This window comes from Pagrus major, chromosome 7 (genome assembly GCF_040436345.1).
Source record: "Pagrus major chromosome 7, Pma_NU_1.0".
Classification (NCBI taxonomy): Eukaryota; Metazoa; Chordata; class Actinopteri; order Spariformes; family Sparidae; genus Pagrus; species Pagrus major.
The window spans coordinates 29,497,078-29,523,421 of NC_133221.1; the positions used below are offsets into that span (position 1 = coordinate 29,497,078).

Sequence of the window (26,344 nt, forward strand, 5' to 3'; positions counted from 1 at the left end):
TTTCTTGCTCCAAAACTCTCTCTCAATGAGAGGTGGTGATCGAGGTTGTCTCTTAGTATAGTCTCTTCTGGCACTCAAATTTACATAAATGACAATATGTAAGTTGCTTTATTCAAACAGTCCCAGACAGCATGACATTAGGTACAACTCTTTGTCATCGCTCATCACTGTCATACCACCATATAAAATAACGTAAATCACATAAACAGTCAGGTCTGAACCAAATCAGGAACACAGGTCAGCAAATGAACAAGGAAAAAAAGAAATGAACGACCAAGTTTGATGAAGGTCCAGAAAGTGTCTCATGGCCAGGTTAGGAGCCATAATTCGCTTCGTCGAAAGCTTTCCTGGCTCTCTTCAGCTCCTCGTTCATGGTCAGCAGGTCTTTGACTCTGGCGAACTTCCTGGGATCCTTACGAATCAGGAACACGATGTCCTCCACCTGGACGCGACCCTGCCGTCCGATAGACATCGCTTTGTGGGTCATTTCCGTGATAAACTCGATCACCAGGTCCTCCAGAATATCCACAGACTCTGTATACGGGTTCTGGTCGTCTCCAAATCCGTACATCATGCACCGGAGCTCCTTAGAGAAAAGCCTCTTTCTCTTCCCGTGACCGACGTCCACTCCGCTGGACCCGTCGTCCACCTCCTCATCGAAGCCAGGCTCGTCCTCCTCATCCGCCATTCTGCTGAAAACACACGAAAACATCGTTTAATTTGCGAGCATTACAAACACCTTAACGCCGAGCAGTAACTTATGTTTTTTTTCAATGTTGAGTTAAATACGACACAGAATTTAGTGTAAAAACAAACATTGTAGCTCTTCGAAGTATCACAACAACAGTCTGCGCTCGTCTCCGGTCTGTGTTGACTTCCGCCTCTGTTTCCTCGACTGCGGAAGTGGAAAAAGGGCTTGCTATAGAAAATAGTGCCCCTTGCGGTTATTTCCCTTCAACTATGTTGCCCCCCGAGTAATGTGACGTTAGCTTATACCACAAAGTTTACACGTTACTCAGTCATATGGCCAACACAACGGACGGTAGGTTTCCTTAATAGCTCATTTTCTCAGTCGTTTTGTCAGCTGCTGGAAGAGCCCGAGCTCCATTTTAAAATATGTCTATTTAAATACCCGTGTCAGCTAACGTTACACTGTAAAGTAGCTAACGTTAGCCAAGTTCGCGCGTGTAAACTCGATTAACTCACATTTTCATTTAATGTGTTTTTTGGGAAAATCTTCATGGGGGCGGCAGTACCGAGCACTGACAACCAAGACAGAAAAGTCAAAACATATTAAGTCACACGACTTCTTGGTGGGATGTGTTGACGCCGAATTAAATATTGGTTAACACTGATTCGATCAATGTCTTAGGTTACAATGCATGTGACTTGTAGATGAGGAATAAACAAGGCCATTGCTAATGTATGGATTGACCAATGGAGTTCAGTATGAGGGTGTCGCCATACGAAAATGATACTGAACGCACCGTCTACTCTGGTCACCAGTTGCAGAAGCGAGTGATGATGTTGGAGGTTAACGGAGCGCCGCGTTACTTTCTGAGTCAATGAATAACTGCTAACTGCTTATTTAATTGTGTACAAAGTCAGTACAATTATTTCAGAAATACAATACCTATTTAGCTACATTGCAAGCGAATGTGCACTACGGTAATGGGTTATAGCGGTAGTTAACCCAGAAAACAATTGGACCTGTCAAAGTTAGCCAAGCAACCATCTGGTAAGTGCCACCGTTACCTTAGCTAACGTTACTAGAGAGCTCATCACCTGATATTAACCGAGTTTGTCTAATTAGTAATAGTAAACTACCTGACTCAGTTTAGTAATTTGTTAGGTCACTGTTGTTTACATTAGGTAGCTTTCTTATCAGTGGTGTAACCGCTAACGTTAGCTGACGTGGTATAACAGCTAGCTGATGGTGGTTGTCAAACTTGAGCTAACGCTAAGGTTGCCAGCAAGGTAACATAGCAGCAGGCGTATTTACAACTCTGATAACTTATTATATGCGTGTTCATTTGTAAAAATAAAAAAAAAAATAAATAAATAACTGCACAGATAAAACCAAAGCCTAACCTTGTGTCTCTCTGTCCACTCTGGGTCTCAGGAAGGGGTGCAGATGCAGTTTGGAGATGAGCTCTCCACAGTAGCTGTGTTCTCTGGACCTGTGGTCCTGGCAGCCCTATATGGCGTGCCCTGTCCAGTTCATTTGCAGGGGGATTCGCACTGTTGGACTAGTTCTCCTTTACTATGTCTTCTCTATAGGCATCACCTTCTATAACAAATGGCTTATGAAGGTAAGTGAAGGAGTTTGTAAAGCACTACTGGTTATGCAGCAACAACACTGTACTTCTGCACTGCACTTCCATGGTTTTATTTGAGATGATTAAATAATCAAAGCTGAATTTCTTGTTGGAAAATCCATGTAGTGCTGTATGTATGTAAATACAGATGCATAGTTGTAATTTATTGTAGTTTAATGCTTGCATTTTTTAAAGTGAACTTTTATTTTACTTACTCTTTTTTCTTCTCTTCTTCTCTCTTTCTATCTTATTAAATCTCTATAGTTTGATATTTCTATTCTAGTAGGACCAACTACAACGTACCAAATCCTCCTCGGGGGTCAACAAAGTGCTTTTGATTCTAATTCTGATTCTCTCTTGGAGGAGGTCTTATGTAGGACATCTCCCAGTGTAGGGTTGCAGCAGTATACCAGTTTTCGGCCTCGTTCCTGCACTTCACAATGATTCTCGATCTTATTGAGATATGGGGAGTTTGGAGGCTAGATTAGCACCTTGAGCTCTTTGTCCTGTTCCACGAGCCTTTCCTAAACAGTTTTTGCAGTGTGGTAAGAGGCGTTGTCTTGCTGAGTGGGTGGCACTGCCCTCAGTGTCTCATGGCCAGGTTTGCTAAGAGGGGGTATATTTGGTCTGAAGCAGTGTTTAGATTGGTGGTTCATGTCGAAGTAACATCCACAGCAATGCCTATTCAAAGTTTCCCTTGAGAACATTTGATTGTAAGGAGATGGTCAATGTTATTCTCCTCACCTATCAGTGGTTTTAATGTTGTGACTGATCAGTTTATATTTCAAGTTCATATCAAGTTTCATGTCAGTCAGGACATTATATTTTCTGAAATTATTCTAAAGCATTTGTTTAACAAAAAAAACCCTCCTGTTTTGATGTCTTTAAGGGTCATTGTAACTGATAATAGTAATATTTGTGTAATATTGTATACTGTGATACCATTAAATCATGATAATTTCTGAGATGCTTATCATACCATGAAAATCTCTTTCTGTTGCAACCCTATCTTGATTACCCTGCCTGTTTCTCTCCCAGGGCTTCCACTTTCCCCTCTTCATGACTTTAATCCACCTCACCGCCAACTTCTGCCTTTCGGCTCTGACGCGACGGGCCATGCAGTGTTGGACAGGCAAACCCCGCGTCGTTCTGAGCTGGACAGATTACCTCCATAAAGTGGCTCCAACAGGTGAGATTTTAGTGGTCTTGTGTCTTTAAAGTTGGCAGCACGGTATTCAGAGTATTCAGAGAAGAGATAATAAGAAAAAGAGACTGATAGTCAGTTCTTATCATGTTCACTGACTTGGACTAAACACATGCTCACTGACTAAAGTCCATGTTGATACCAACAGTAAATCACACCTTTTCTTCATTTCTTATGGGATCAGCTACTTTCTGTAACATCAATATACCCCATGCAATTCTCCAGTTTGAAGCCTAAAATTACTATTCACTATTATTCAGTTAACTATGAAGGATTCAAAAGAATTTTCACCTTTGGTATAGCCCACCCCCTTATTCACAATCAAATTTCATGATTGCATATTGATGCATGAACTTGATTTATTGTAAATTGTTTGTCTTCTAAAAGTCTTAAATTCTGTCCCTCTCTTTCCCAGCCTTTGCAACAGCACTGGATATTGGACTTTCCAACTGGAGCTTCCTTTTCATCACCATTAGCTTGTAAGTTTGTGGCTCAGGCTCTTGTAATAGAAGATACTTATTTTATATGAACTGACAAACTTCAGGTTATCGGTACTATATTTAAACAGTTAATTCCATCTATCGTGTCTCTTTTTTTTGTCATTTAAGGTACACAATGACCAAGTCATCAGCAGTGCTCTTTATCCTCTTTTTTTCCCTGGTCTTTAAACTGGAGGAGCCGGTGAGTGACCAAACTGAACCGATTTGTACAGTAGCAGGAAAGAAACAATCCTATCATTGCTGAACAATAAAATGGTAACAATCTGATTAATGTTGCCTTGCTTTACTGACAGTTTTGGAGAATGAGAAAGTCCAGTTATCATACAGTCTCTATGTGCATGTAAGAAGAAATGCTTTTGCTCTGTTGTCTGGATTTTACAGTCATGTAAATAAATGAACAGAAAGTTCAGTATCTTTGAAGAAATGCATGATGGCTGTAACGGATGCATTTTTAATCCGATAGTTTTTTTTTTCATATGCAGTAGTGAGAGTGTATTTTTCATCTTCAATTCTTTTCTCCTGCTGTTTCTTGCTGTCTCTTCTGTCCCTTTTCGTGCAGAATCCATTCCTGATCCTGGTGGTCCTGCTGATCTCTTGTGGTCTGTTTATGTTTACATTCGAGTCAACCCAGTTTAACCTGGAGGGCTTCATCATGGTGCTGCTGGCATCCTTCATAGGGGGGATCCGCTGGACCCTCACCCAGGTCCTCATGCAGAAATCAGAGCTGGGTCAGTATTAAGTCACTCATGTGGAGCAGTCTTGTTGTAATTGCTTTGCTTGTGAGCATTTTAGCCACATAATCACCTAAAAAATGCACACACAAAAAAGAACAGCATTTTAGCTTTTCAGTAAAAACCTTTATCCAATCATCTTGAATGAATTGACAGATAAGTAGAAGTAGAAGTCTCAGCTAAGAGAAGAGTCAGACAAGAATGACAATTTAACTGCTGAAACAACTATTTGGTACATCTAAATTTGTTTTTATGTATTAGCATAACTAGGAGAAATTAATTTTATATAGTTGAAACCACACAAGCTTCTTACCACATTTTCTTCCTCTGCAAACTTTCCTCCAGGCCTTCAGAATCCTATAGACGCCATGTACCACCTCCAACCGCTCATGTTCCTTGGCCTCTTTCCCCTCTTCCTATATAACGAAGGTGAGTATAGCTGTGGTTTGTCATCCTCACTCATCTTTTGTCACTGCAGTAAACTGTGTGCAGAGTGTCACTACTGTTTTCACTTTTTCTCAGTCTTTTCCAATGTATCCTTCCATACAAATGCACTCAACTTAACCTTTGTTGGTTGAAGCAGAGCTAGCAGTGTCATTTACCAAGTGTTGTCCCTTTCTTTGGGAAAACCCCTTACATAAGATCTACAATTAATCTGAGTCGAAAATCCTGGAATATCAATTGACATGTCCCATAACTGACCCATGGAAACATCATTGTAGATTCTCCTCTGTATCCTTCTTGTTTACAGGACTGAGCCTCAGCTTCTCAGATAAGATATTCCGGGTGACAGAGCTCTCACCTCTCCTGTATTCACTCCTCACACTGAGTATCGGCGGCTCACTGGCCTTTGGTTTGGGCTTCTCAGAGTTCCTGCTAGTCTCCCGGACCTCCAGCCTCACTTTATCCATATCAGGGATCTTTAAGGTACCTTGTAGTTCTGTAGTATGACTTTAATTTTGAATCAGTCAGTCTAACGGCTGAGTTTAATATGTTTGTTTGCTACTATATGCTAAACTATACTAGAACTTTATCTCTGAAATAAATTTGTCAGCAGCTCTGCTATTACTAAGGATCTGCACACATTAAAACTGTCTGCATTTTTACTTTATCTAACAACTTCTGTTGTCTGCAGTGTAAAGAACATCACATCTTTGTAAAGCCTCACTGGGCTGCAGAAATCTGGTCTTGTTCAGACCTTTCTAACACACCCTTTCTTGCGTTCCTTTTATTGTCTTGTTTTCCTGCAGGAGGTTTGTACTCTGCTTTTGGCAGCATCTCTGATGGGAGACAAAATGAGCGCACTGAATTGGCTCGGATTCGCTGTGTGTGTCTGTGGCATTTCATTACATGTGGGACTCAAGACATATTATTCCAAAAGTAAGTGTTTGTTGTATTGTTAGACTGTTAAAATATGTATTGGCAGTAACATAAGGACAAAGACATTTAGGGCATAACCTTTACATTTTTATTCAAGTATAACAAGGCTTTTGTACTTTGTGTTAAGGACAAGGAAATCCAAGTGAATTTTCTTCTGACTGTTGTTGAAGACTTTTCCTATTAACTGTAGGGCTGGGCTGATATGCTTTTGTGCTGATTCGATTCTCTAACGATGTTTGGGTCCCGATTCGATTTAAATTGCGATTCTGATTAAACAAGTATTGCGATTTTATATTTCAATTATTGTTATTTTCTTTCCTACCAAGAACAGGTTGAACCAATCACTTGATAATACATCATAAGTCATATTTACAAAAAACAATACACACATCACATCAGTTTGTGAGATTTATTTTGACAACTGTGCACCTGCCCTCCCAAAAAACATTGTCATCCGCCAACATCTTACAATAAACTAAACTGCTACATTTAGCTGGTCTTTAGAAAATAAATTAAATAAAAAAAACAAGTCAAAAAGTAACTGAAATAGTTACTGAAATTTGCCTTGTCTGGTCCAGCTGGCAGTTTGTGGAGAGTTGAATCTATTGTCTGCTGCACTGCCAAGGGCCGCTGTTTAGCTTTCCCCAGATCGTTTTTTTTTCTCAGGGTGGTGGCGAGCAATGTGCGCCGTCATGTTCGTGGTGTTACCGCAGTAAGCGACTTGACTGAGACAAAGTTTACATATGGCTTTAGTCATGTCGAGCTCTCCTGTTCCCTGCTTTTTATAAAAGCCAAATAGACTCCATGTGTTGGATTTGAAGTGGGGCGGTGGGGGAAAGAGTTCAGGTGGCTCTGTGGAGGTCCCGGCTCGCTGCGCTCCGCCATTTTGTTGTGTGCATTTGCTCGTATTCAGGTTGTATTTCCGGAAGCGGAATGCATATGATGAAAATAAAGAGACAGACCAGTGTAAAGAAACGAACACAACAGGCCGGTTTGACTTGATGTCAATTTCAAATATTCAGAACCTATATGTATCGATAAATTAATATTTTTGACTGTTATTTACTGTACAAGTGAAGCTGAAACTTCAGGTAACAATAAACAAAATGTGTGAGTGGTGGGGGATATACAGAAGTGGTGAAAATGTTGACAATGTCAATTTTGTGATATTTTCCCTCAGATAAGGGCCCGTCTTTAAGGCAGCTCAACAGTAAGAGTCCGGAGCTCGAGTTGCCATTACTGCGGCAGAACGGAGACAACAGAGAGGACTCGGCAGCTGATGAATACAATGATGAAGATGAGGAACAAGAAATCACTCTCCACTGACATCACAAGATTCAGCCAAATGAAATCTAGACTGTCCTCATACTACTCATACCTTTACAACCCCAACTTCCATCAGGTGGTTTGAAGAGTGATGTCAAAGCTTTACAGTGCATGTTTAGGACACACTGCCACAAAAAGAGGGAACAGCCTCTTCAATGCTTTTCCTCCACTGATCATCTCTTCAGGCCAGGCCAGAGCCTCACTATCAGCTGTACATTAACTGTGGACTTGACACAAGTTATGATCTTTTGCCTTAGGGGAGCTTCAAAAATGTAGCTAATACATCCAAGTGTCAACAAAGTATGATGTATGGAGAGAGAGAGAGAGGGTGTTAACAGCTTTAAAGGGATACACTTTGAATTGTAGTGGGTCATTTTTCTTTGCTTGTAAAAGTGTCTGTTTTAGGAAAAATCTACTAGAATTTGAAGTGTCCTGCTATCCCGGTACTACAGAGTGGCAACAGCGTTAACCTAACTTCAGAAGTATGTAGCCTGATTCCCAAGAAAGGGACATCATTAACTTTATTTTGTGTAAAAACAAGATGATAGTAGATGTAAAATATACTTCCTCAGATTCCTATTTTTGCAGATGGCTTTACTGTTCTCCTTTGTGGGCTGAGTTAACAAAGCTAACAATACAATTTAAAACAAACTGCAACTTACAAAATAATGGTAATACATCTGCTGGTTATTCTTGATTAATTAAATAATTGTTTGGTGTAAAAATGCCTGACAAAAGCCCTTTGCAGTTTCCTAAAGCCTAAGGTGTTCATTTTGGTGTGTTTTGTCCAACAAACTGTCCAGAACCCAAAGATATTCAGGTGCTGCCACATAAGACAAAGAAAAAAGCAAATCTGAAAGCTTCTCAGATTGGGGGAATGTGTGGTATTTTTTAAATTGATTTTAAAAAAAATTAGTTGCTGACTAATTTACTGCCAGTCGACTGATAAATGAATTGACTTTCAGTCCTGTCTGCTTCTTCAGATTTTAAAGTTGAGGCCTCAAATGTGACATTGAAAAATAACTTCCAAATCAAACCCTGCGAGTCAGAGCCCTGAATAGAAATCACTGAGACAGCACTATTGACCTCTGAATGTGAATGTGAATTTATCCATGAAGTTATGTCTTGTTATTGGGACATGTCACAGTATGGTAGAACATTTTTTAATTCAAATTTTCTTCAAAGTCTGGCTGAAAGTAAAGCATTAATTTAAACCAAGTAATGAGCTGCAGGGTTAACTGAATCTTAAACTAATGGTCTCCCACAATTCCAGTCATTATTTGAAGACATGTAAAATGACCTACCTTAATGTGCCTTGTTAACATCACAGTAGTCAGGAAGACGCTTTAAAGAGCTAATTTTAAAAATCATAATTGATGATTTAATCAGTTATGTAGCTGAAGTACTTGAGTTGAAAGCCATTTAAAAAGTAAACCTTTTCGAATGTTTTTTGCCATGATTTACTGTAAAATGCAGCAGTGTTGCAATATGTTGAGAATAAAGTGAAAAAATTGTGATAACTAACATGTGAAGCACACTTTGAAATGTTATACGTGTCTACTTTTTCGAATTAAAGCAACATTATGTAGAAATTGGCATTTTGTTCGATTTGACACCCCCCACGGTTTCTTGTACATTTTCACTTCATTATATTTGAATTTGAGTAAAACTTGGTTGTCAAGATGGAGCATACTACAAAAACTGAATTCAACTATAGTTAATGATGATGTTTGATTTGGTAGATATGAGATACTTACAAAGTCAAACTAACAGGAAACTAATCATTCTAATTTTATTTAAATACTATGTAAAATGTTTGTATAATGTAAATAAAATTAAATTGGTTAAACAGGGCAAAGCTCAAAAGTGCTTTCTGCTGGTGCTCCTTACCGAGCCAGCCACTAAGGAGGAACTGACTTGTGTTCCTCAGTCTGAGGAAACATGATCTTCTGTTTATATGATAAACCAATGAGTGAGCAAGATGCTTATTTGTTTCTATCTACCTCAAAGTGTTTAGTTTATGGACATCTATTGAAAGAGAGATGATTATCTGAATACAGTCATTTGATCCTCCCATCCAAGGCTCCCTCACATCACTTCAGTAAGGCCCCTTGTTTTCTAATAATTCTCTAGAAACAAAATGATTTCTAACATTTCTAAAGAGAGGGATGAGCTTAAAGGGTTTTAGGACAGGCATTTAAGATGACAGTGATACCCAGTGAAAAGAGACTAATATTCTCTAGGAGCAGTGAGACCTCATACCACAAACTGACACACACATTTCTCTGGTGAAAGCCCAGGTTTTTCCAGCATTCTCAGTGCACTTTTGCAATATGCATAAATCCCCAAACGTGACAACCTCTCTGATATGCAGGGAAGAAGCATAGCAGTCCTAGTAACTTGAGCTTCACAGCAGTACTTGTGAATATTTAAAGGGGCTCAGTGAAACGTCTGTGTTGTGCTGGAACATGGTTGTTACTTTTTGTAAGCTGAATGTCTCTTCTTTTTATGTCACGTCATATTCTGTTCACAAATGGCCAATTAAACAGTGATTAATACATGTAATATATGTAAATTGCTAAAAATCTTTACATAATGCCCAGTTAAATAGCATCAACGTCTGTTGGTTCCTTCAGCAGGGGTCTGGCTGATGCTGAATTACTTCTAAAACCTTTCTATCTTGGAGAATACCGTATTTTTCACAGGAAAGCTGCAGGCGTACAAGCACTTAACCGGGTGCTTGTTCATATTGCCCTTTAAAAGCTTCTCACAGAGATGATTGATGGCATTGTCGGAAGGAGCGCAAGCCAGGATGTTGCAAGATTTGCTGGCTTTGCGGTACCAGCTACAATGTGTTGAATGGCCTTGCGCTGCTCTGGGTTGCTCTTGAACTCTACCAGTCTGATGACAAGAGAGTCAGAGGTGCACAGGGATGACATCAGAGCTGTGTCACATATCAGGGAGTCAGTTGCACCGGCAAACTGAATTTTAATGACAGACTCAGCACCAATACAGAAGTATGACCTTGACTGTATCACATGTTTTGAATGTTTTCCCTGGATTCTTGACCTTGAGTTAGTCTGACCTGGGTAGATGTGGTTGTGGGAAGAATGTTTCCTGGTGAACAACAGCACCTCCTCCAGGTTGTGCGGGTTCACAGACGCCACTGCTTTATGCTGGATACAAAGGGTATACAGGGGTATACAGGTATGGGGCACCGATTGTAAAGTTGCGCATGCTAAAATAAACAGCAACTTTTCGCCACATTTAGCAACAAACCATGTTTAAAAAACGTGAATTTTTTAATGTTACTTTTGACCAGATTTACAGCAATATTTGTTAACTTTGTGATATTTACTTCTCTTGTAAAAATATAATGTCAATGTTAAATCTAAATGTTAAATCTAAATGCTAAATGTTGAATCTAAATGTCAACTCTGACCACGTTTAGATTTTGGAGTGACCACATTTACTTTTTCTGCAGCCATGATACCCATTTGGAGAGAGCTAAAATGAGTAAAAACCTGTAGCGCTGCACACTGCTGTGCCCTGTGAGGACACACTCATGAAATCTCTCACCAGATATGACCAAATTAAACTGTTGTGATTACTTTTGCCGGTTTGATAACGCTGAGAGTGGGCCGTCAGAGCAATGTGAAGTCAGACAGAATTATTTTTGCTACAACATAACCGTTAAATAACGGGGTATATTGGTTACTGCCAAGTGTAGCTAGAGATTCGAAAACATTTACACTAGGGAATATTTGTAGATAGATGGCATGTTAACTTTGATAACTAACCGTGAAACAGCCTTAGGTAACCTTAAGTCCAACAACACTAATACACTCTTTAGCAATATATACAGTAACTCAACTTACTTTTCATTGGACAGATGACAGCGTGGGAAGTTTGGCAAAGTCAATTTATTATGAATTTAGTGTTACTGTTAATTACAGATTCCCATGTGAAGTGTATCCTAGCAACAGCAAGTGATGCAGCTTTGTAGAATGTCAACAGGTGTTGTGTCACAGTAGGTTTCCCCTGCAAAATATGCTAGTTTATCCTCTTAGCTTTGCACTCTGAGGTACGCTAAGAATTAAGCTAGTTCATGGTTAGGAGTCGTGACGTCGAGACGACTGGTTGGGGTTAGGGTAAGGTTGAGAATAGTTTGGTGTGGAGAACCACACATCGATGAGGTGACAGTTCAAATTTACGTTGTGGCCTAATTATTAGTGGGTAGTGGACGAGTGGCAGTGACCAATCTTCGCTAAAATCATTTATTTAGGCTCTTCTGGCTAGATTGCAACAATGTCACTTTCACATAAGGGACGCATCTTAAATGTGCCAGAGAGCTGCCGCAGAAAGCTTCATTAAAACCCCAAAAAGTCCAGCTCTGAGGTGGGTGTGGGAGTGGGAGCGTTTTTGAATGTACAGAAACAGAACTACAGATAAGGCCAAGTTTGTAGTCCTGTTGTAATTCTTAAATCAACCAGCTTGTTAAAGGTAAATAACGTAAGAAATGTAGCTTTGTATATATTAATAGAGCAAGACATTTTGACTAAGCAGGAAAAGCACAGATGGGGCAAATAATGTTAATGATGGGTCGAGTCTATTCAGTGTCCAAGTATGTCAAAGGGTGAGCACTGCGTTCCTGATCTGGAAGATTACATTAGATTACATTGATTACGTTTACCCATCAGCCATGATGTTAACACGAGCTATCATTGTAGTAATCAAGTTTATTTAGAGTCAACTTGATTAAGTGAAGTATTGCAGGGAGCACATTTCTCTTGAAGCCTGTTCTAATCCACTCTACTACTCAAGTACTCCTACATGTTTGGATGGAAAAGGTACTTTGAATATAGCTAAAAACCCCTCATATTAATTATTATATTGTTGTCGAACAGTGTACATTTATGAATGTAAGTTGATGCCTCTGACTTACACGAGGTTTCTCTGCTGTTGTCATACAGCCATGCTTCTGCTGACTGCAATGAAAGTTACAACTTTTTAATAACCAACCCTGCACCTGCCCAGCCCAGATTCATGGAGTTTAGCCTCAGAGTATGGTCTGGTTCCAACACAGCTGTTTGGAAATTAAGTAGACAGTATTTATGGGGAAAAGGAGCCAACACTTCATTTTGCACTATAAACTGATATAAAATTTTCAAATTTAACCCCTAACCCACAGGTTATTTTTGTAAAACCTTTAAAGAACCTTTATGGTTGACAATTACACACGCACAAAAAAAAAAACTTCACAGGACCCTCAGGGAACGTTCCCTAAAGGTTCTCTGACGGTTACACCAAAAAATCTTGAGAACCCTCTAGGAACGTTGCCTAGAGGTTCTCTAAAGGTTGTAAAAAATAACCTTCTGAGAACCTTTAGGGGACATTCGCTAAAGGTTCTCTGAGGGTTACACAAAATACCCTCAGAAAACTTTTAGGGAACGTTCCCTGAGGGTTACCTGTTTGCTGGGGTAAATAAGCAAGTTATTGCTTCTCCTCCACTGATGGAGAGCAAAATGGTCACTCATGCCTACAGACCTACAAACACATATTGCATCTGTTACATCTACTGTAGCAGAGGTTGTATTCTAGTCAGGTGATATAAACCCCTTTGGGGCAGGTATGATGGTGTGTTCAGTCAGTGTGTGCTGCACTTGTCCTGGCCCAGTTTGCTCTGTGGAGGACTTTATAACCTTCCTCGCAGTGCCACGCCCAGGCCGGAGCAGCAGGAGGGCCTTCTTCTCGGGTTTCAGGCGGAGGAGCTCAGACACAACCTGATGAGAGGAGCTGCTCTCACAGTTTAGCGGAACTGGCGCGTGTTGACATCCCACCTCTGGAATGCTGTGAGGAGTCTGTGAAGGAATAACGTGGACCCACCGAACAGCCAGGTAAGACCTCACCTGGACAGACAAAGTTGCTGTATCACTGTGGACAACAGGTTTATTACCGGTCCTCACTGTGTGCTCTCAGGTAAATGACGACAAAACACAAGCTAACAGTAGATGTTGCGGGTCTAGTTGTCGTCCATTGTTCGAAACTGTTGTAAACCCGAGGAAGTTCAACTGCTGCTTGTTTGCGAAATGTATACACATAAAAAATAATTGGCAGTATATAACAATAATTATTGATTGAAATCTTTCCACAATACCATTAAAATAGCCCGCCTTTTACACGTTGTAGTTAACCATTGTCAACAGTGTGATGTACGCAGTTATTAAAGGAGCACTATGTAGTCCTGGGGAAGACATGTTCATCAGAAGACAAAGATCTTCATTGACTGAGATTTTTAAACAAACTAAATAAACAAACTCTCTTTGTTTTCATGACTGAATAAACTGAATAAACAAACTGACCTTGAAGGACAACACAATTTATAGTTTTACTTTGTTTATATGTGGCGGACCCTGCCACCTTTCTAGCTTCAAACAGTGTTCTGGGACCTTATTTTCCTCTGAGAACAGCTTGTTTATTCACTTATGGAAAAGATCATTCTAAGTTCGTACAACTGTGTTGCTCATCTGCATTTATCTGCTTATTAATGTTAATCACTTTGTAGTGGGTGTCTGCAAGACATCACTTTCGTACTTCTCAAAAGTGTCTGTACTATATGTGGCCATGTCTTATGTAAAAAACAAAAACAAAGAGATGCTGATGTCAACTGTATTCACCACACTCACGCCACTCAAAAACTGTTCAATTTTGCACATTTTGGTCACCTGGGTACTTAAAAGGTCAAATAAGTTCAAACTAGTTTATGGTATTGTCTTTTATTCCCAGGTGAGGTCACTCCAAGGGCAGTTAAGCCATATGACATTGACTTGATCACTTTAATTTCACTTTAGTGTTGCCATCTACAGATGCACAGCATGAGAAATCACACCAACATCACTTTAAAAAAATGTTTTGAATATGTTTGGGATACTGTGATTCTGTTGACAGGTTCACAAATGTTAGTAAATAAAAGTAGAGCCCGACCTATAGGCCTACTCGATTTTTGGGGCCAATGCCAATACTGATATGAGGCAGTAAATAGTTCTGATAATCATATATCGGCCGATATACACAATTTTTTTGCAATGATCTCTCATATGTGGTTATCAAACACTTGAGACAGATATGCAAGGAAGGCAGGATATTTCACAGTTCAACAATAAACTTTATTGTTCAAGAGGACATCAGTGCGCTGAAACAATCAACTTAATTGGGAATTTAATGATTCTAAATTACCCCAAGCATCTTTTTTGTGCATTATTATATTCCTAATATTGAAAGCAGATAATATCGACCAACAGATATATCCGTCAAGCTGTAAATGAAAGTGCAATGTATAGTATGTATTGACGATAAACAGACTTTTCCCAAACAGACTCTCATTTCTCACAATAGCGACAACCTCGTGGTCTATTAAGTTAACTGTATAGTAAATGTCAATTGTGTAAACTCGTATGAGTTTATTCAAAACATTCAGATGACTCAAAACGTTGTAAAACTGGCAGAGGCAGCTAATTCCAAAGTGAAGTGTGTTTTCTTTAAATTTTTTTCTTTCGCTTATGTAACATCTCAACATTTCCATTGGTATTTCATAACAATACACATCTTTTCCTCTCTGTCTGTCTGTCTGTCAGGCAGAGTGGTATGCACAACATACGGCTCAAGTTTAAACTCCGACTTGGCAACACTTAGGCAAGCAGGTACATGTGAAACGTGAGAAACAAAAAAAGAGCAATATAGTCACGTCACATACTGCACATTGTGGCTGTATATCAGTTGGTCTGAAAAGCCTTCAGGCAGTCAGGTTCTCTTCAACTCTCTTCAGGGTGGCCTGTCCATTTATTAGGTAAATCTAAAATACAAGTCGAAAGCTCAGACAGGAACTCATGAATGTACAAATTTAAAGCAAAACATCAAGCATTTGACTGATAGTACAAATTAAATGTTGTCTTTTGAAAAATCAAACCTTTTCAAACTAAATTATTCTATATTGTGCCATGACATGAAAGAGTTTTAACAGGCACACAGTGTTTTTCATGTTGTCATTATAGCTGTTCAGTGTTGTATTTCTCATCACCTGTCCTTGATTGTCCCTTTAATATTTCATTATTATTATTTTCACTTACAATGGCCTTTAAAAGAACTGCATATAAACTTGAAATATATATAATATATAATATAATGTAATATATATGTTTTATATGTAGCAGAAGTCAACACCTTAAATAAGAAAAAGGAACACAGGATGATAACGGTCAATTTTGATACCACGTCAAAACTGGTATACCGCTGCATCCCTAGTTCTGTTCGCCCACCGTCACTGGTCTGAACTCCTGTATGATAGCTGAACTAGCAGACAGTTAACTGTAGCTTTGTTCTGTCTGCATTTTCTTGAACAATGTTCTCATTCACCAAGAACAAATGTCAGATTTTTTGCCCTTGTTTTCTAAAGAGCTTCTGCCTACACAGTTTATAATCATTTTACAGTGATTTTCCTGTGTATTTCAAATTAATGGAGTACATTTTGCTTTATTTTGTTTGAGTCAGGCCTTTGAAATGTAAAAATCAACTGTTGTCATTTAACCTTTCTATTCATGACAGTCTTGCAGATAATCTTTGAGAGAATATGCATCAAACATTTTATTTAGCAGTATGTGCACACTGTGTACTGTTCACTGTTGGCCCTCTCAGACAGAGGCGTGTTAGTTTTATGGCCTCTTAAAGTGCTGTGTGTTTGTTAATATTACAGCCCTGTGTATGTCATTAGCTGTGTGAAGTTTGAGGGTCTGTAATGGGGACATGCACAGGAGCACCTGTGGTCTGTGTCAGCCATAAAAGAGTTCCCATGGGAAAAGGTGAAGGGTTACATTTCATGGTGCCAGTTAATTTTTATTTTTACCAAAATTAAATTTTACGAAAAGATTTTAAGTGCAGCCTGTCACGATGGCTTGGAACCTGATTCTTTTCAAAAATGCAAAATTTTCATTATTTTCGTCGTCAATTAATCTGTTGATTATTTACTTGATCATTTCTTTTATACGGTATACGTATTTGTCAGCATATAATGATTAATGCTTCAACTTGACATACTCAAATTCTTTATTTGGTCTGACCAACAGTCCAAAATCCAAAGATATTCAGTCTGCTCTCATGGAATAAAAATAAGCTGCAAATATATAATCTACTGTGACTCAGTTAACAAAACAAATTGTTGCCATTTCATTTCTGTCTATTGACAGGAGGTATGAGGTTTTCACACACAAGCCAGTCACATCTTATGGTATCCTTGCTGTATTACTTTGGGTTACCCACTTGGTTTTGGCATTTTTTGTTGGCTTTTTATTTACTTAGCTATTTGATATTTAGTTTATGAAATATTAATGAATACAAAAATGAATAATGATATGAATATTCATAGCATTGTTTTCTATTTTTCTAGGCTAAACTCATGTCTCCTCACCTCCATTCTTCACCATCATCTTTCTGGCTAATGCTCCGTTTCCTGCTCAGTGTCCTCTTGCTGTTGTCCTCAGGGGTCCATGGCCAAGGTAGACTGTCTTTCATGACTATTATAACTATTTGATTACTACTAACAGGAGAGTATGTAACCTGCACAGCAAGAGATGATGATGTGTTGCATTGTGGTTAGCCGTTGGTGGTAAGTATCTCTTAGGGTCTATGTTTGGCTAATGTTATAATTAATAAAATGACACATAAGCAACTACTTTGTTATTTTTGCCTTTTATGGTGTAAATGTGGTGGTAAATATACCACTATATTATTCCTTGAAAAAGACGTGGGACAGACTTTTAGCAATGTTAGAAAGGAGACATTTATTTTTTATTACTGTAACCAGTGTACACAATGTTAAGAAATCTCACAAATGAAATGTGAGATATTATGAAAATAAATCGTAATGTAGCATTGTAATAGCTTTATTCTTCTTGTAAAAGGCAAACTGCTAGCGATGCTAGCTTTTTAGCTACCTGTATCATATAGGAAAATGTTTAATTGTAACTGGTAAGGTTAGCAACCGAAATGTCCTGACATATAACACAATTGGATGATTTTATGTATTTTAATACCAGTATCCACACTTTTTGTGTATATTTTTAGCCTCAATATTTTTATTCAAAATTTTTTTATCATGTTAATTATCCACAATATAGTTCCCTAAGAAAGTCAACAATTAAACTATAAAAGTAGAGTCAATGGCATTAAGCCTACACTTTTCTCTGCTAACAATCCATGCCAATTTATGCATTTTATAAATGCAAAAATTACAGTTGTGTGACTCAACAGCTGTCAATGATGATGATGCAAAATTATGAATAAGAGTCCAAAATCAAGGTTATTTGGCCACTTTTGAGTAAACCGTTGTGTGTCCATTATACAGGGGCGAGGACAAGCACATTTCAAGCTTATACAATACAATTGGCTTCATGCAGGAAACACTGGTACGGACATATTACTTTTCCAATTTTCTTGTACACATATTTAGAATTATCTGTCATACCAGTAATACTCAGAGTTTAAACATGATACCAAAATAATGTGATATATAATATATACCCAAAAGAAACCCAGTGCAAAATAAATATTCTGTTTATGGACCATCATCATTGTGGTATGCAAATTCACTGCAAGTTTTTTAAGATTTTATGATTTTTATTGACACATTTCAGAACAGCAACATTTACACTTCAGTAGCTGCAAGACAACGGAAATCTCAGTGACTGTCACATCCTTTTGACCGCCTCTCATATTTATCATGGGGCACTTTGCTTTATAAAGATGATTTTAGCCTCTGACGTTGTGTCAGATCATCCCTCTTTATGTCTGTGACTGTTGCAGTCAAGCTCTGATGACATGTTTTTGACAGCTGTAGTATTGTATTTTTAAAGTGTTCTGGATCCTCTAACACTACTTAACTTTGACTGCTAAACTTGCTATTTTGGCCTGCTGATTTTTGATGGCAGGACTGTTTTTACTTTTTAATGACATTTTGTGAATGAAAGTTATGTGGCAGTTTTCGGTTGATTATGCTCATGATCAGATCTCACAAACGTTTGTGCAGGTTAAGATTATGAAAATGATCTTGGAAGAATTCCAGTGGACAAAGCCTGTAACCATATATGTCAGAATTCATTTGGATATGAACAAACTACTGAAACACTCACTCATACTGATCCACAGGCTACACCACTTGACAATTGAATAGCATTTGAATATCAATAATAATACATATTTAATTACTAAGCTGTTTTTTTAATATATATATTTTACTGCTGCAAAAGGCATGCTTTTGTATAATTTTGCAATCTATATATTGTCTTTCATGGTTACTTTATCCTACATTTCATAGAAGAAACAATCTGCAAGACTCAAAGGGCTTATTATTTCAGCACTGAACAAAAGATGATGGCCATGACCAGCTGCTCTTATCCAATAAATCAGGAAGTACAACACAACTACTCCTCTTGTCTGAATGTCTGCCTGCTTGTGTGGAAAAGTTGTTTTTGTTAGTGGGTCTGTTGGACCTTGACCTCAGTCTCTCTAATCCCCATCAGTCACTATCTGATCCTCTGTCAGGCACCCAAGAAGATGAGGACCCTCCAGAGGCCCCTGGCCCAAATATACAGACACACACATATACATACATACATACATACATACATGTTGTCAGGATCTGTTGAGCGCTGAGGGTCATACGTCCACAAAAGCATGAAGACAAAGTTCTGTGATTCATGCTGTTCATGTCTTCTTTGCTTCCGTTTTCTCCCACCCCCCTCATCTTCCTCTCCATCTTTTACCCTGCTACATACTACATACAAAACCCTGACACACTGTAACTCTGTGACGTTCCTCTGACATGACCTTTAACCCTCCAGTCCCTGACCAGCGTCCTGTTCCTGTTTCTATACCAGACAAGAGGACAGGGCATGCTTTGATGGATGAAGAGGCAGCTGTAGAGAGGGATGGATGGAGGGCGGGAGGATAGAGACATGAAAGACACTGCTTGTGGGGAAATCCCTGCTGGAAATTATGTAGATGAAGTAGAAACAAGACATGGATTTTATTTTTGGAGAAGGAAGTGAGTGAAACTGAATGAAGACAGTTTCACAGCTTGTTTCTTTGATCTTTGAAAAGTCTGCAACTGTCATTCTCTCTTCTCTCTCTCAACTCAAATCCTTCACTAGCCCTCATGCACACATATACATTTTAAAACTTGTCATTTTTGTCTCTGTGAATATCAAGGTCGTCTTAAGCTGACGGTCCTGTCTGAGGACAGACTGCAGATGAAATGGAAGGAGGCTGATGGACCCGTTCAGGGCTACAAGGTCCGAGTGAGACCCATCTCAGGTGAGACCTCCCAGCCTCTGTTCAAGTGTTGATAACAATCACTTAAGTATTTACAATAAGTAGATATCACAAGATATATGATACTTTGGAGTTGTGCAAGAAATTGTTCTATACATTTGAGGAAGCAAGCAATGTTTGTTCAGAAGGGGTGTAACAGTGCTCAGTTCCATCTGAGATTGTTAGCATTGAGCAGTAAACAGTGAACATACACTCTCCAGGGCTCCAGGGTGCGACTGTTTTCATCATCACACACCCAAAAATCTGTCAAGTGCGATTTAAGATTTTCATTGGTCGCACTGGTGCGCCTAATTAAGATCAGATTAAAGAAATGTAGTCTATAAAAATATTTTTGACAAACACCAACTAGGTGTGTAGACAGTTACCTTTGACCAATTGTATTCCTGTTTACCATCATTTACACAATTTGTTAAGAAGTTAGATTATAATGTTTTATTGGGTGCACCTAAATTTTGGGGTGGTACACCTAAATGAAAATGTAAGGCGCACCAGTGTAACCGATGTAAAAAAAATTTGTCTGAAGCCCTGCTCTCTCGTAGGTCACATTTTTATGTAAGGCTGATAATAAACAAACGTAGATATGATGTAAATGCCAAGTGAATTGGTAATGTCAGCGTTCTCATTTAGAGGCAAAGCAGCAGGGAGAAGTTGTTGTACTGTTTTGTTTTTTAGCGTGTTCAACGTCTTTCCACTCGCAATCAATGGACATACAACGCCGACACACCGTCCTGCTCTGAGACTAGTCCTATTGCTCCAGTGTGTCATTTGAAATGGCCGTAGTGTACAGAGTGCAAAAGGGAAGTTAGCATCGCCCTGGTTCCCTCGACAAAACCTTATGGGATTTTTCAATTGGATTTTGGATTGTTGCAGAGCAACCACATGATTATGATACTTGCATGTTTTTTTTCAGCAAGATAATCTTCACAGTTGAACCCCACTATAATGATTTTTGAAGCATTAACGCAACCTCCAGAAGTGAAAAGCTGACATGGCTTTGGACAAACTACAATGCAGTCGCGTGACTTCACCGTCAACACCAATAAACCTTCTACTACACTATTGCCACTTTAGTATAAATTGATCAGTCTACAAGTTTGAAAGTTCGAGTAAGAATAGTTTGAAACTAAAGTCGGCCTGTAAAACCGGACTAGTGAGTAGATGAGTCTTCATTTTCGGTATGATGACGTTTGATGTCCATGCGGTCATTTAGCCACTTGTTAGCAACCGCTGTTTTTTACATATGGAAACACTTCATAATTCAAGGTGGAATATTTACAGACGTATTTTATGTTGTAGAACAAAACATTAAAAATATCTTGGCCTTGTGGTAGCCACAGACCTTATTGTGCGTTTTACTGCAAGTCGGAAGTCTGAATTTCTGAGTGAGTATTTCCGACTTTCAATCCAAAAGTGTTCTGGTGTATTTGCTCGGAAAAACATGGACACTCGCTACAAACGGATGTTGTCACAAGCAACCACAGCAGCTGATTTAACAGTTCAGGGCACTTAAAAAAAGACAGGATGAGTAGGCTCATAACCCAGACTGTCAAAGTCTTCTATTTGCACACAGATCAACTGAATGAAAGTGAAAACGATAACTATGAATTGTATTTACTGCACGTTTCACAAGCAAACACTATATGAGGTAAAAATTGATGAAGAGGTAAAAAGTAATTGTTTACTATGTCCGTCGCCATACTGCTGTGATGTCATCTTTGTATATGTCACCGAACTCGAGCTATGCAGATCTTGCCCAAGTCACCGACTTGGAATTCCGATGGCTGTTCCGTTGTACTTTTCCGTGTCGGTGGTCGTTTTTTTTTCAGAGTTCCAAGTACAATGGAACGCACCATTATTTCAGGTATGTAACTGAAAACCAATTCAAAAAACCCGATGACATCGAGGCAAAGGAACCGGAAGTGCAAAAATGCTAACTTATTTCAGGATTTTAGGACTCTTTCTGCAGCACTCCATAGTCAATCATGTTCACTTCTTCGTCTTGATTTGTTGTATATTCGTCTGCTTTTGATTTTGAATAGCGGCTGGAAAACAGCTTTTTGGTGCAATACTCCCACATACTGGACTGAAGTGTCGATCAGAATGGTTATACTCTCATCCACTGATGTACTCTATGCTCTTACCATAGCGTGACAGTCAGACGTATTCTTTCGTAAGAGTGCATGCAGGGACAAATACACGTACTGATACACCCCTGTTGTTGAGTATTTTGATTTGCCTTGCTTCACTAGCCCCACATTTGTGGTTTTTGGAGTTTTCATTTGTGATTTTCACTCCCATGTTGATTTGTCATGCCACTCTTAGGTGTTCTAAAGTGATAATGCATTATACTTGTACAATCTTTGTGTAAGATACAGTGTATGTGCCGAATTATCTGTACTCCCTTGTCCACGTACCTTTGTGTATGGCCTTTGGCCTTTCTTCCAAGTAAGGAAAATCTAAATGCTACAGCGTGCAATAGTGTTTCAGACAACAGTATAGTAACAGTTTGGGGAAGGCCTTTTCTTCTTTCAACATGACAATGACATCCTGCACAAAACAAAGTAATTAAGAAGTATTTTTTTCAGTTTTGTCTAAAGGAACTCACAAAGCCCTGACATCAACCTCATCCAACACCACTGGAATGAATGAGAAAGTCACATGTGAGCCATGCCTAATCACCCAACATCAATGCACAACCTCATTAATGCTCCTGTGGTTGAATAGGAATGGAATGGGCAAGTTAGTGCTGGCAAAAAATAATATTTTGCAGACTTTTTTTCTATTCTGTATGTACTGGGTCTGCACAGGTATGCCAGGAAACCACTTGGAGGCTTGTGCTGAGTGCTCCTTAGCCTCGGGATACTATACCTGGCTGTCTGTGGAGTTTGGTGCACTCGTTGCTAAAGTTTGGTTTGTTTTGAGTGCCTTTTAGTGTCTACTGTGTGTGTTGGCTGTTTATTTTCTGGAAAAACAATTCAATACAAATATCACAGTATGAAAGATAAAGCACTTAATCAGTGGTTTACATCCACTATATTCATGAAGTCAGATCCAGTAGGCATGCCCAACACTCTTGTCGCCTAAAAAATGTGCAACTCAACTCAAAGAATCAAAAGTCAGATATATTATGGTAATAATAATAATAATAATAATAAACTTTATTTATAAAGCACTTTTTAAAAACACAGTTTACAAAGTGCTTTGACAAAACAAAGCAAACTGTACAAATGAAATAAATGGCATTTATAGTTAAACAGTTTGAAACAAATAACTGAAGAACAGAAGTAATGAAAACAATTAATAAAATAAGCAAAATAAAGAAATGGAAATAAATCAAATAGGTAAAATAAACAAAACAAATAAATTAATATAATAAACTCAAACGGTAGGAGCAAAAGCAAAAGGACGACATTGTATACCATGAAGACATAACATTCAAACTTCTCAGCACTAGAGAAAATCCCTGCCAGGTTCCCAAATCAAATAATATAATGACCTCTTCAAGTAAAAGCAATGAATTGGTGGGTTATGAGTAGACTCTCAGGCCTGTATAAACCTGGGTGCAGTTAGTGGTCATTTTTCTTTGATTGTCTGATTCAGATCAAAAACTCATATGGTAAAAAGATTGTGGCGGCTGTGTCATGAATGCTCTGAACCTCAATTTTACCGCAAATTACAGTTCAATCAGAGACCTTTTCTCTGGACAAGGCAGCAGTGCAGTGGCACAGCTTGAAATAACCTTACTTTTATGCGTTCAACTGCTTCATGCTATTCTTTCTGTAGCCCTCTTACTGTGTAATGGTTCTGAATAATCATTGTTGAACTTGAGTAACACTCAGTAGAGAGCAAGGCCCAAAAGTCCCCCTTAATTCAGTCAGGCCTAATCTAATGTCGAACTAGCCCTGTATCGCTCTAAATTCTAAAGCACCCTTAACTGCTTAACCATCATTTGAGCTCATTAGATCAAATTGTACTCATTCAGAGATACCAGCCACCTAAATACCCCTTTTTGTAAATTCAAGATCCATGTATTTTTCCCTGGGATATTAAAGAAAATGTTGAGAAAATTAATGAGGTCTATTCTGCGTCCAAGTTTTGTGGAAATCTGTTCAGTAGTTTTTGTGTAGTCCAGTTGACAAACTAAACAAACAGCTAAAAACAATATCTCCTTGGTGGAGGTAATTAAATGCATATTGTACCCCTTTTCCACTGATCAAAAATCCCACTTAAACCCGTTAAGATCAGACTTTTGTGTGCAAAATGGCTCAAATTATGACAGTGAAATGAGTCATTTCACAGGGGTTGTGACGCTCAAAATAATTTATCCACTGTTTAACAGGCCTTTCTTTCACAATGGGTCTGTTGTTGTTTTCTCCTCTGTTACAACTATTTATGGCGCATTCATGACATGAAACATGACGTCAGTGACTTACAACGTGAAGCTTCACATAAAAATCACAAACGGGCTGCCTTGCCTGTGGGAAGTGGGTCAATAGTCGATTTTTAGCGGGTGTATCCACGTTTAAAAAACCTGTGTAGACCCGCTAATTTTGGTGGAAAAGCAGTTTGGATACAAGTTTCAACTCAATGGTTTTTATAAGGTTTAAGAATCAAGATTAATTTGTCATAATGCAACACAAGATTGTATAAGGAAATTTTTGTCGTGATTCCCTTAACTACACACACACACATGCGCACGCACACACATGCGCACACACACACACACACACACACACACACACGCACACAAAACTATTAGACTACTAGATCATGGTGGAGACAGGATTACTTTCCAAAGGAAGTAGATAGTATGCATTTACTTTATTTATGCCTAGAAATGTGTCACTCTTTTTGAGTCTATTAGAAAAAGATTCCCTCTTTAAGAGATTTGATAATCATGAGCACTGATTGATCAGGTAAATTCTTTGGCTGTGTATGAAATCTCTCCCTATCTTCTCAATTCTGCACATTTCCCATCCTTTATTTTATTATTTTATTTGAGACACAGCCTTGGATTCTTCAGTTTTGGAATCATGACTGCCATCATAAGCAGGAGTGTCTCTGCCGTTGGCTCAGATAGCAACAAAGAAAAGAAAACATAGGAAAGAAGAAAAGATAGCATTGCAACATCAGATAAAATGCTGCGTGACTTGCTGTATACCCCTTCAAAAGGCACGATAACCTTTCATGTTCTGGAAAAACCTGTATGCTGTTGTGTTAAAACTAGTTAAAAGACAGACCAAAAAATACAGTATTTGTTGCAAAAGAGACAAGTTGAAGTGCAGCCTTTTTCCTCCATTAATAGAAGTCTGTCATCAAATGGATATTCTTGAGTGCAAGCCTGGATTGCTCCTCCTCTAGCTTGAAACAGCACAAAAAATGTGGTGTGAAGGTGCTTTTCATCTCAGCACTGCCACAAACGTGTCAGCTCTCTTGCTTCACAGGTGAAGGTTTGGATAAGAATGTGGCTCCCTCTCCTCCCCTCCTCCTTCATATCTGTGATTCTTCCGGCCCCTTTAATTTCTTCCATAACATTGTTTTTTCCCTGTCACCGTCTTATCTACCATTCCACACTATGCAGCTAAGCCCAGGCACGTCTAAAAGAGACATAGGGGGGCTTAGAGAGAGGATTCAGTCCAACATAAGACTTGAAGTTTAGGGTACCACTCTGGAAAATACATTAAAAAGAATAGCAGGTTTCAACATACATCTGTCATGTGAAGGACAAAATAGGAAGCGGTGTATCATTTGTATAGGGGGAAAAAAAGTTGAGGACCAGATAGAGTGGTTAGTGGGATTACAGCAAATGCTGAAAACTAAGAAAACTAACTTTCATTTTTGTTATAAATTGGGTTTATGTACATGGACATAAGGATGCACTCCATGTTTCACTGTTTAGACTTCTCAGGTTTTTGTCCAGTCTAATACGACTATTACTGGGAATAATCAGCATAATCTAGTAGGGCACTTACAGATATAATATGTAAGATTTCTGCATAAAAATGTCTTAAAATGACTAGACCTTTGTTATTTATATTGTTGAGTTATGTACTTACATTGTCCCAAATGTTCTCAACAATGTTCAAACCTTGAAAAATCCACAAGTTTACTCAAGGTTACTGTGCTCTTCATTTTGTTGCCTGTTGCTAAAACTTTTGGGAAAGAGTCAGAGAGTGAGGACGGACGTCACAAAGGAGATGAAAATGTACTGTAAATAACACTTAAAAATCATTTTCAATCATCAGACATTGTAAGTGTGCTGTGCTGTGTTGTCTTGTCCGTCCTGCTTTATGAGCTCATAAAAGGAAGGAAGGAAAAGTTCCTACCAGTGTTTGTTGTAATGGTAACAAGGTTAACTCAAGTAAAATACAGACTTTCTCCAGTGTATTCCTGATGCTTTTGTGTTAAAAAAAGGTCTGAGGTGATGTCAGGATCCATGACATTCCCTTTAGACTTCATCCTGTATTGTACCCAGGCAGTCATTGCTCAACCAAAGTTCTCGTC

The 26,344-nt window shown here is 38.7% G+C and overlaps 3 protein-coding genes across 6 annotated transcripts in view; 2 read left to right on the top strand and 1 right to left on the bottom strand.

Annotated features, from left to right (window-relative positions):
• Positions 1-89: 89 nt before the first annotated feature.
• On the bottom strand, positions 90-2,108 carry LOC140999530 (transcription initiation factor TFIID subunit 13). Of its 3 annotated transcripts, none has more exons than XM_073469973.1 (2): positions 2,092-2,108; positions 90-692 (listed from the first exon to the last, which is right to left on the bottom strand). In XM_073469973.1, exon 2 carries the CDS (start codon positions 686-688, stop codon positions 314-316), a length of 375 nt encoding a protein of 124 aa, XP_073326074.1. In that variant the 5' UTR covers positions 689-692; positions 2,092-2,108; the 3' UTR covers positions 90-313. The 3 variants fall into 3 exon arrangements, with proteins under 3 accessions (XP_073326074.1, XP_073326072.1, XP_073326073.1); XM_073469971.1 differs by lacking the exon at positions 2,092-2,108 and adding an exon at positions 817-921; XM_073469972.1 differs by lacking the exon at positions 2,092-2,108 and adding an exon at positions 817-918 and having other exon boundaries at positions 90-689.
• On the top strand, positions 944-9,051 carry LOC140999529 (solute carrier family 35 member C2-like). 2 transcript variants are annotated; one of them, XM_073469968.1, is made up of 10 exons: positions 944-1,042; positions 2,123-2,312; positions 3,357-3,507; positions 3,938-4,001; positions 4,131-4,203; positions 4,582-4,750; positions 5,099-5,182; positions 5,505-5,680; positions 6,004-6,133; positions 7,314-9,051. In XM_073469968.1, exons 2-10 carry the CDS (start codon positions 2,202-2,204, stop codon positions 7,457-7,459), a joined length of 1,104 nt encoding a protein of 367 aa, XP_073326069.1. In that variant the 5' UTR covers positions 944-1,042; positions 2,123-2,201; the 3' UTR covers positions 7,460-9,051. The 2 variants fall into 2 exon arrangements, with proteins under 2 accessions (XP_073326069.1, XP_073326071.1); XM_073469970.1 differs by lacking the exon at positions 944-1,042 and adding an exon at positions 1,082-1,738.
• Positions 9,052-13,301: 4,250 nt separating this feature from the next.
• LOC140999528 (collagen alpha-1(XX) chain-like) overlaps positions 13,302-26,344 on the top strand; it is a 42,114-nt gene continuing 29,071 nt past the window's right edge. The window contains exons 1-3 of the mRNA XM_073469967.1: positions 13,302-13,356; positions 16,899-17,007; positions 19,718-19,822. Coding sequence (XP_073326068.1) covers positions 16,908-17,007; positions 19,718-19,822 — 205 coding nt within the window. The 5' untranslated portion in view covers positions 13,302-13,356; positions 16,899-16,907. The remainder of the gene's footprint in view (positions 13,357-16,898; positions 17,008-19,717; positions 19,823-26,344) is intronic.

Excerpts from the sequence above, each read along its gene's own strand:
- LOC140999529 (XM_073469968.1), top strand. The coding sequence starts at position 2,202 with ATGGCGTGCCCTGTCCAGTTCATTTGCAGGGGGATTCGCACTGTTGGA. Across the intron at positions 4,204-4,581 it reads TCTTTAAACTGGAGGAGCCG|AATCCATTCCTGATCCTGGT; the intron begins GTGAGTGACCAA and ends CTTTTCGTGCAG. Across the intron at positions 5,183-5,504 it reads CCTCTTCCTATATAACGAAG|GACTGAGCCTCAGCTTCTCA; the intron begins GTGAGTATAGCT and ends TCTTGTTTACAG.
- LOC140999530 (XM_073469973.1), bottom strand. The coding sequence starts at position 688 with ATGGCGGATGAGGAGGACGAGCCTGGCTTCGATGAGGAGGTGGACGAC.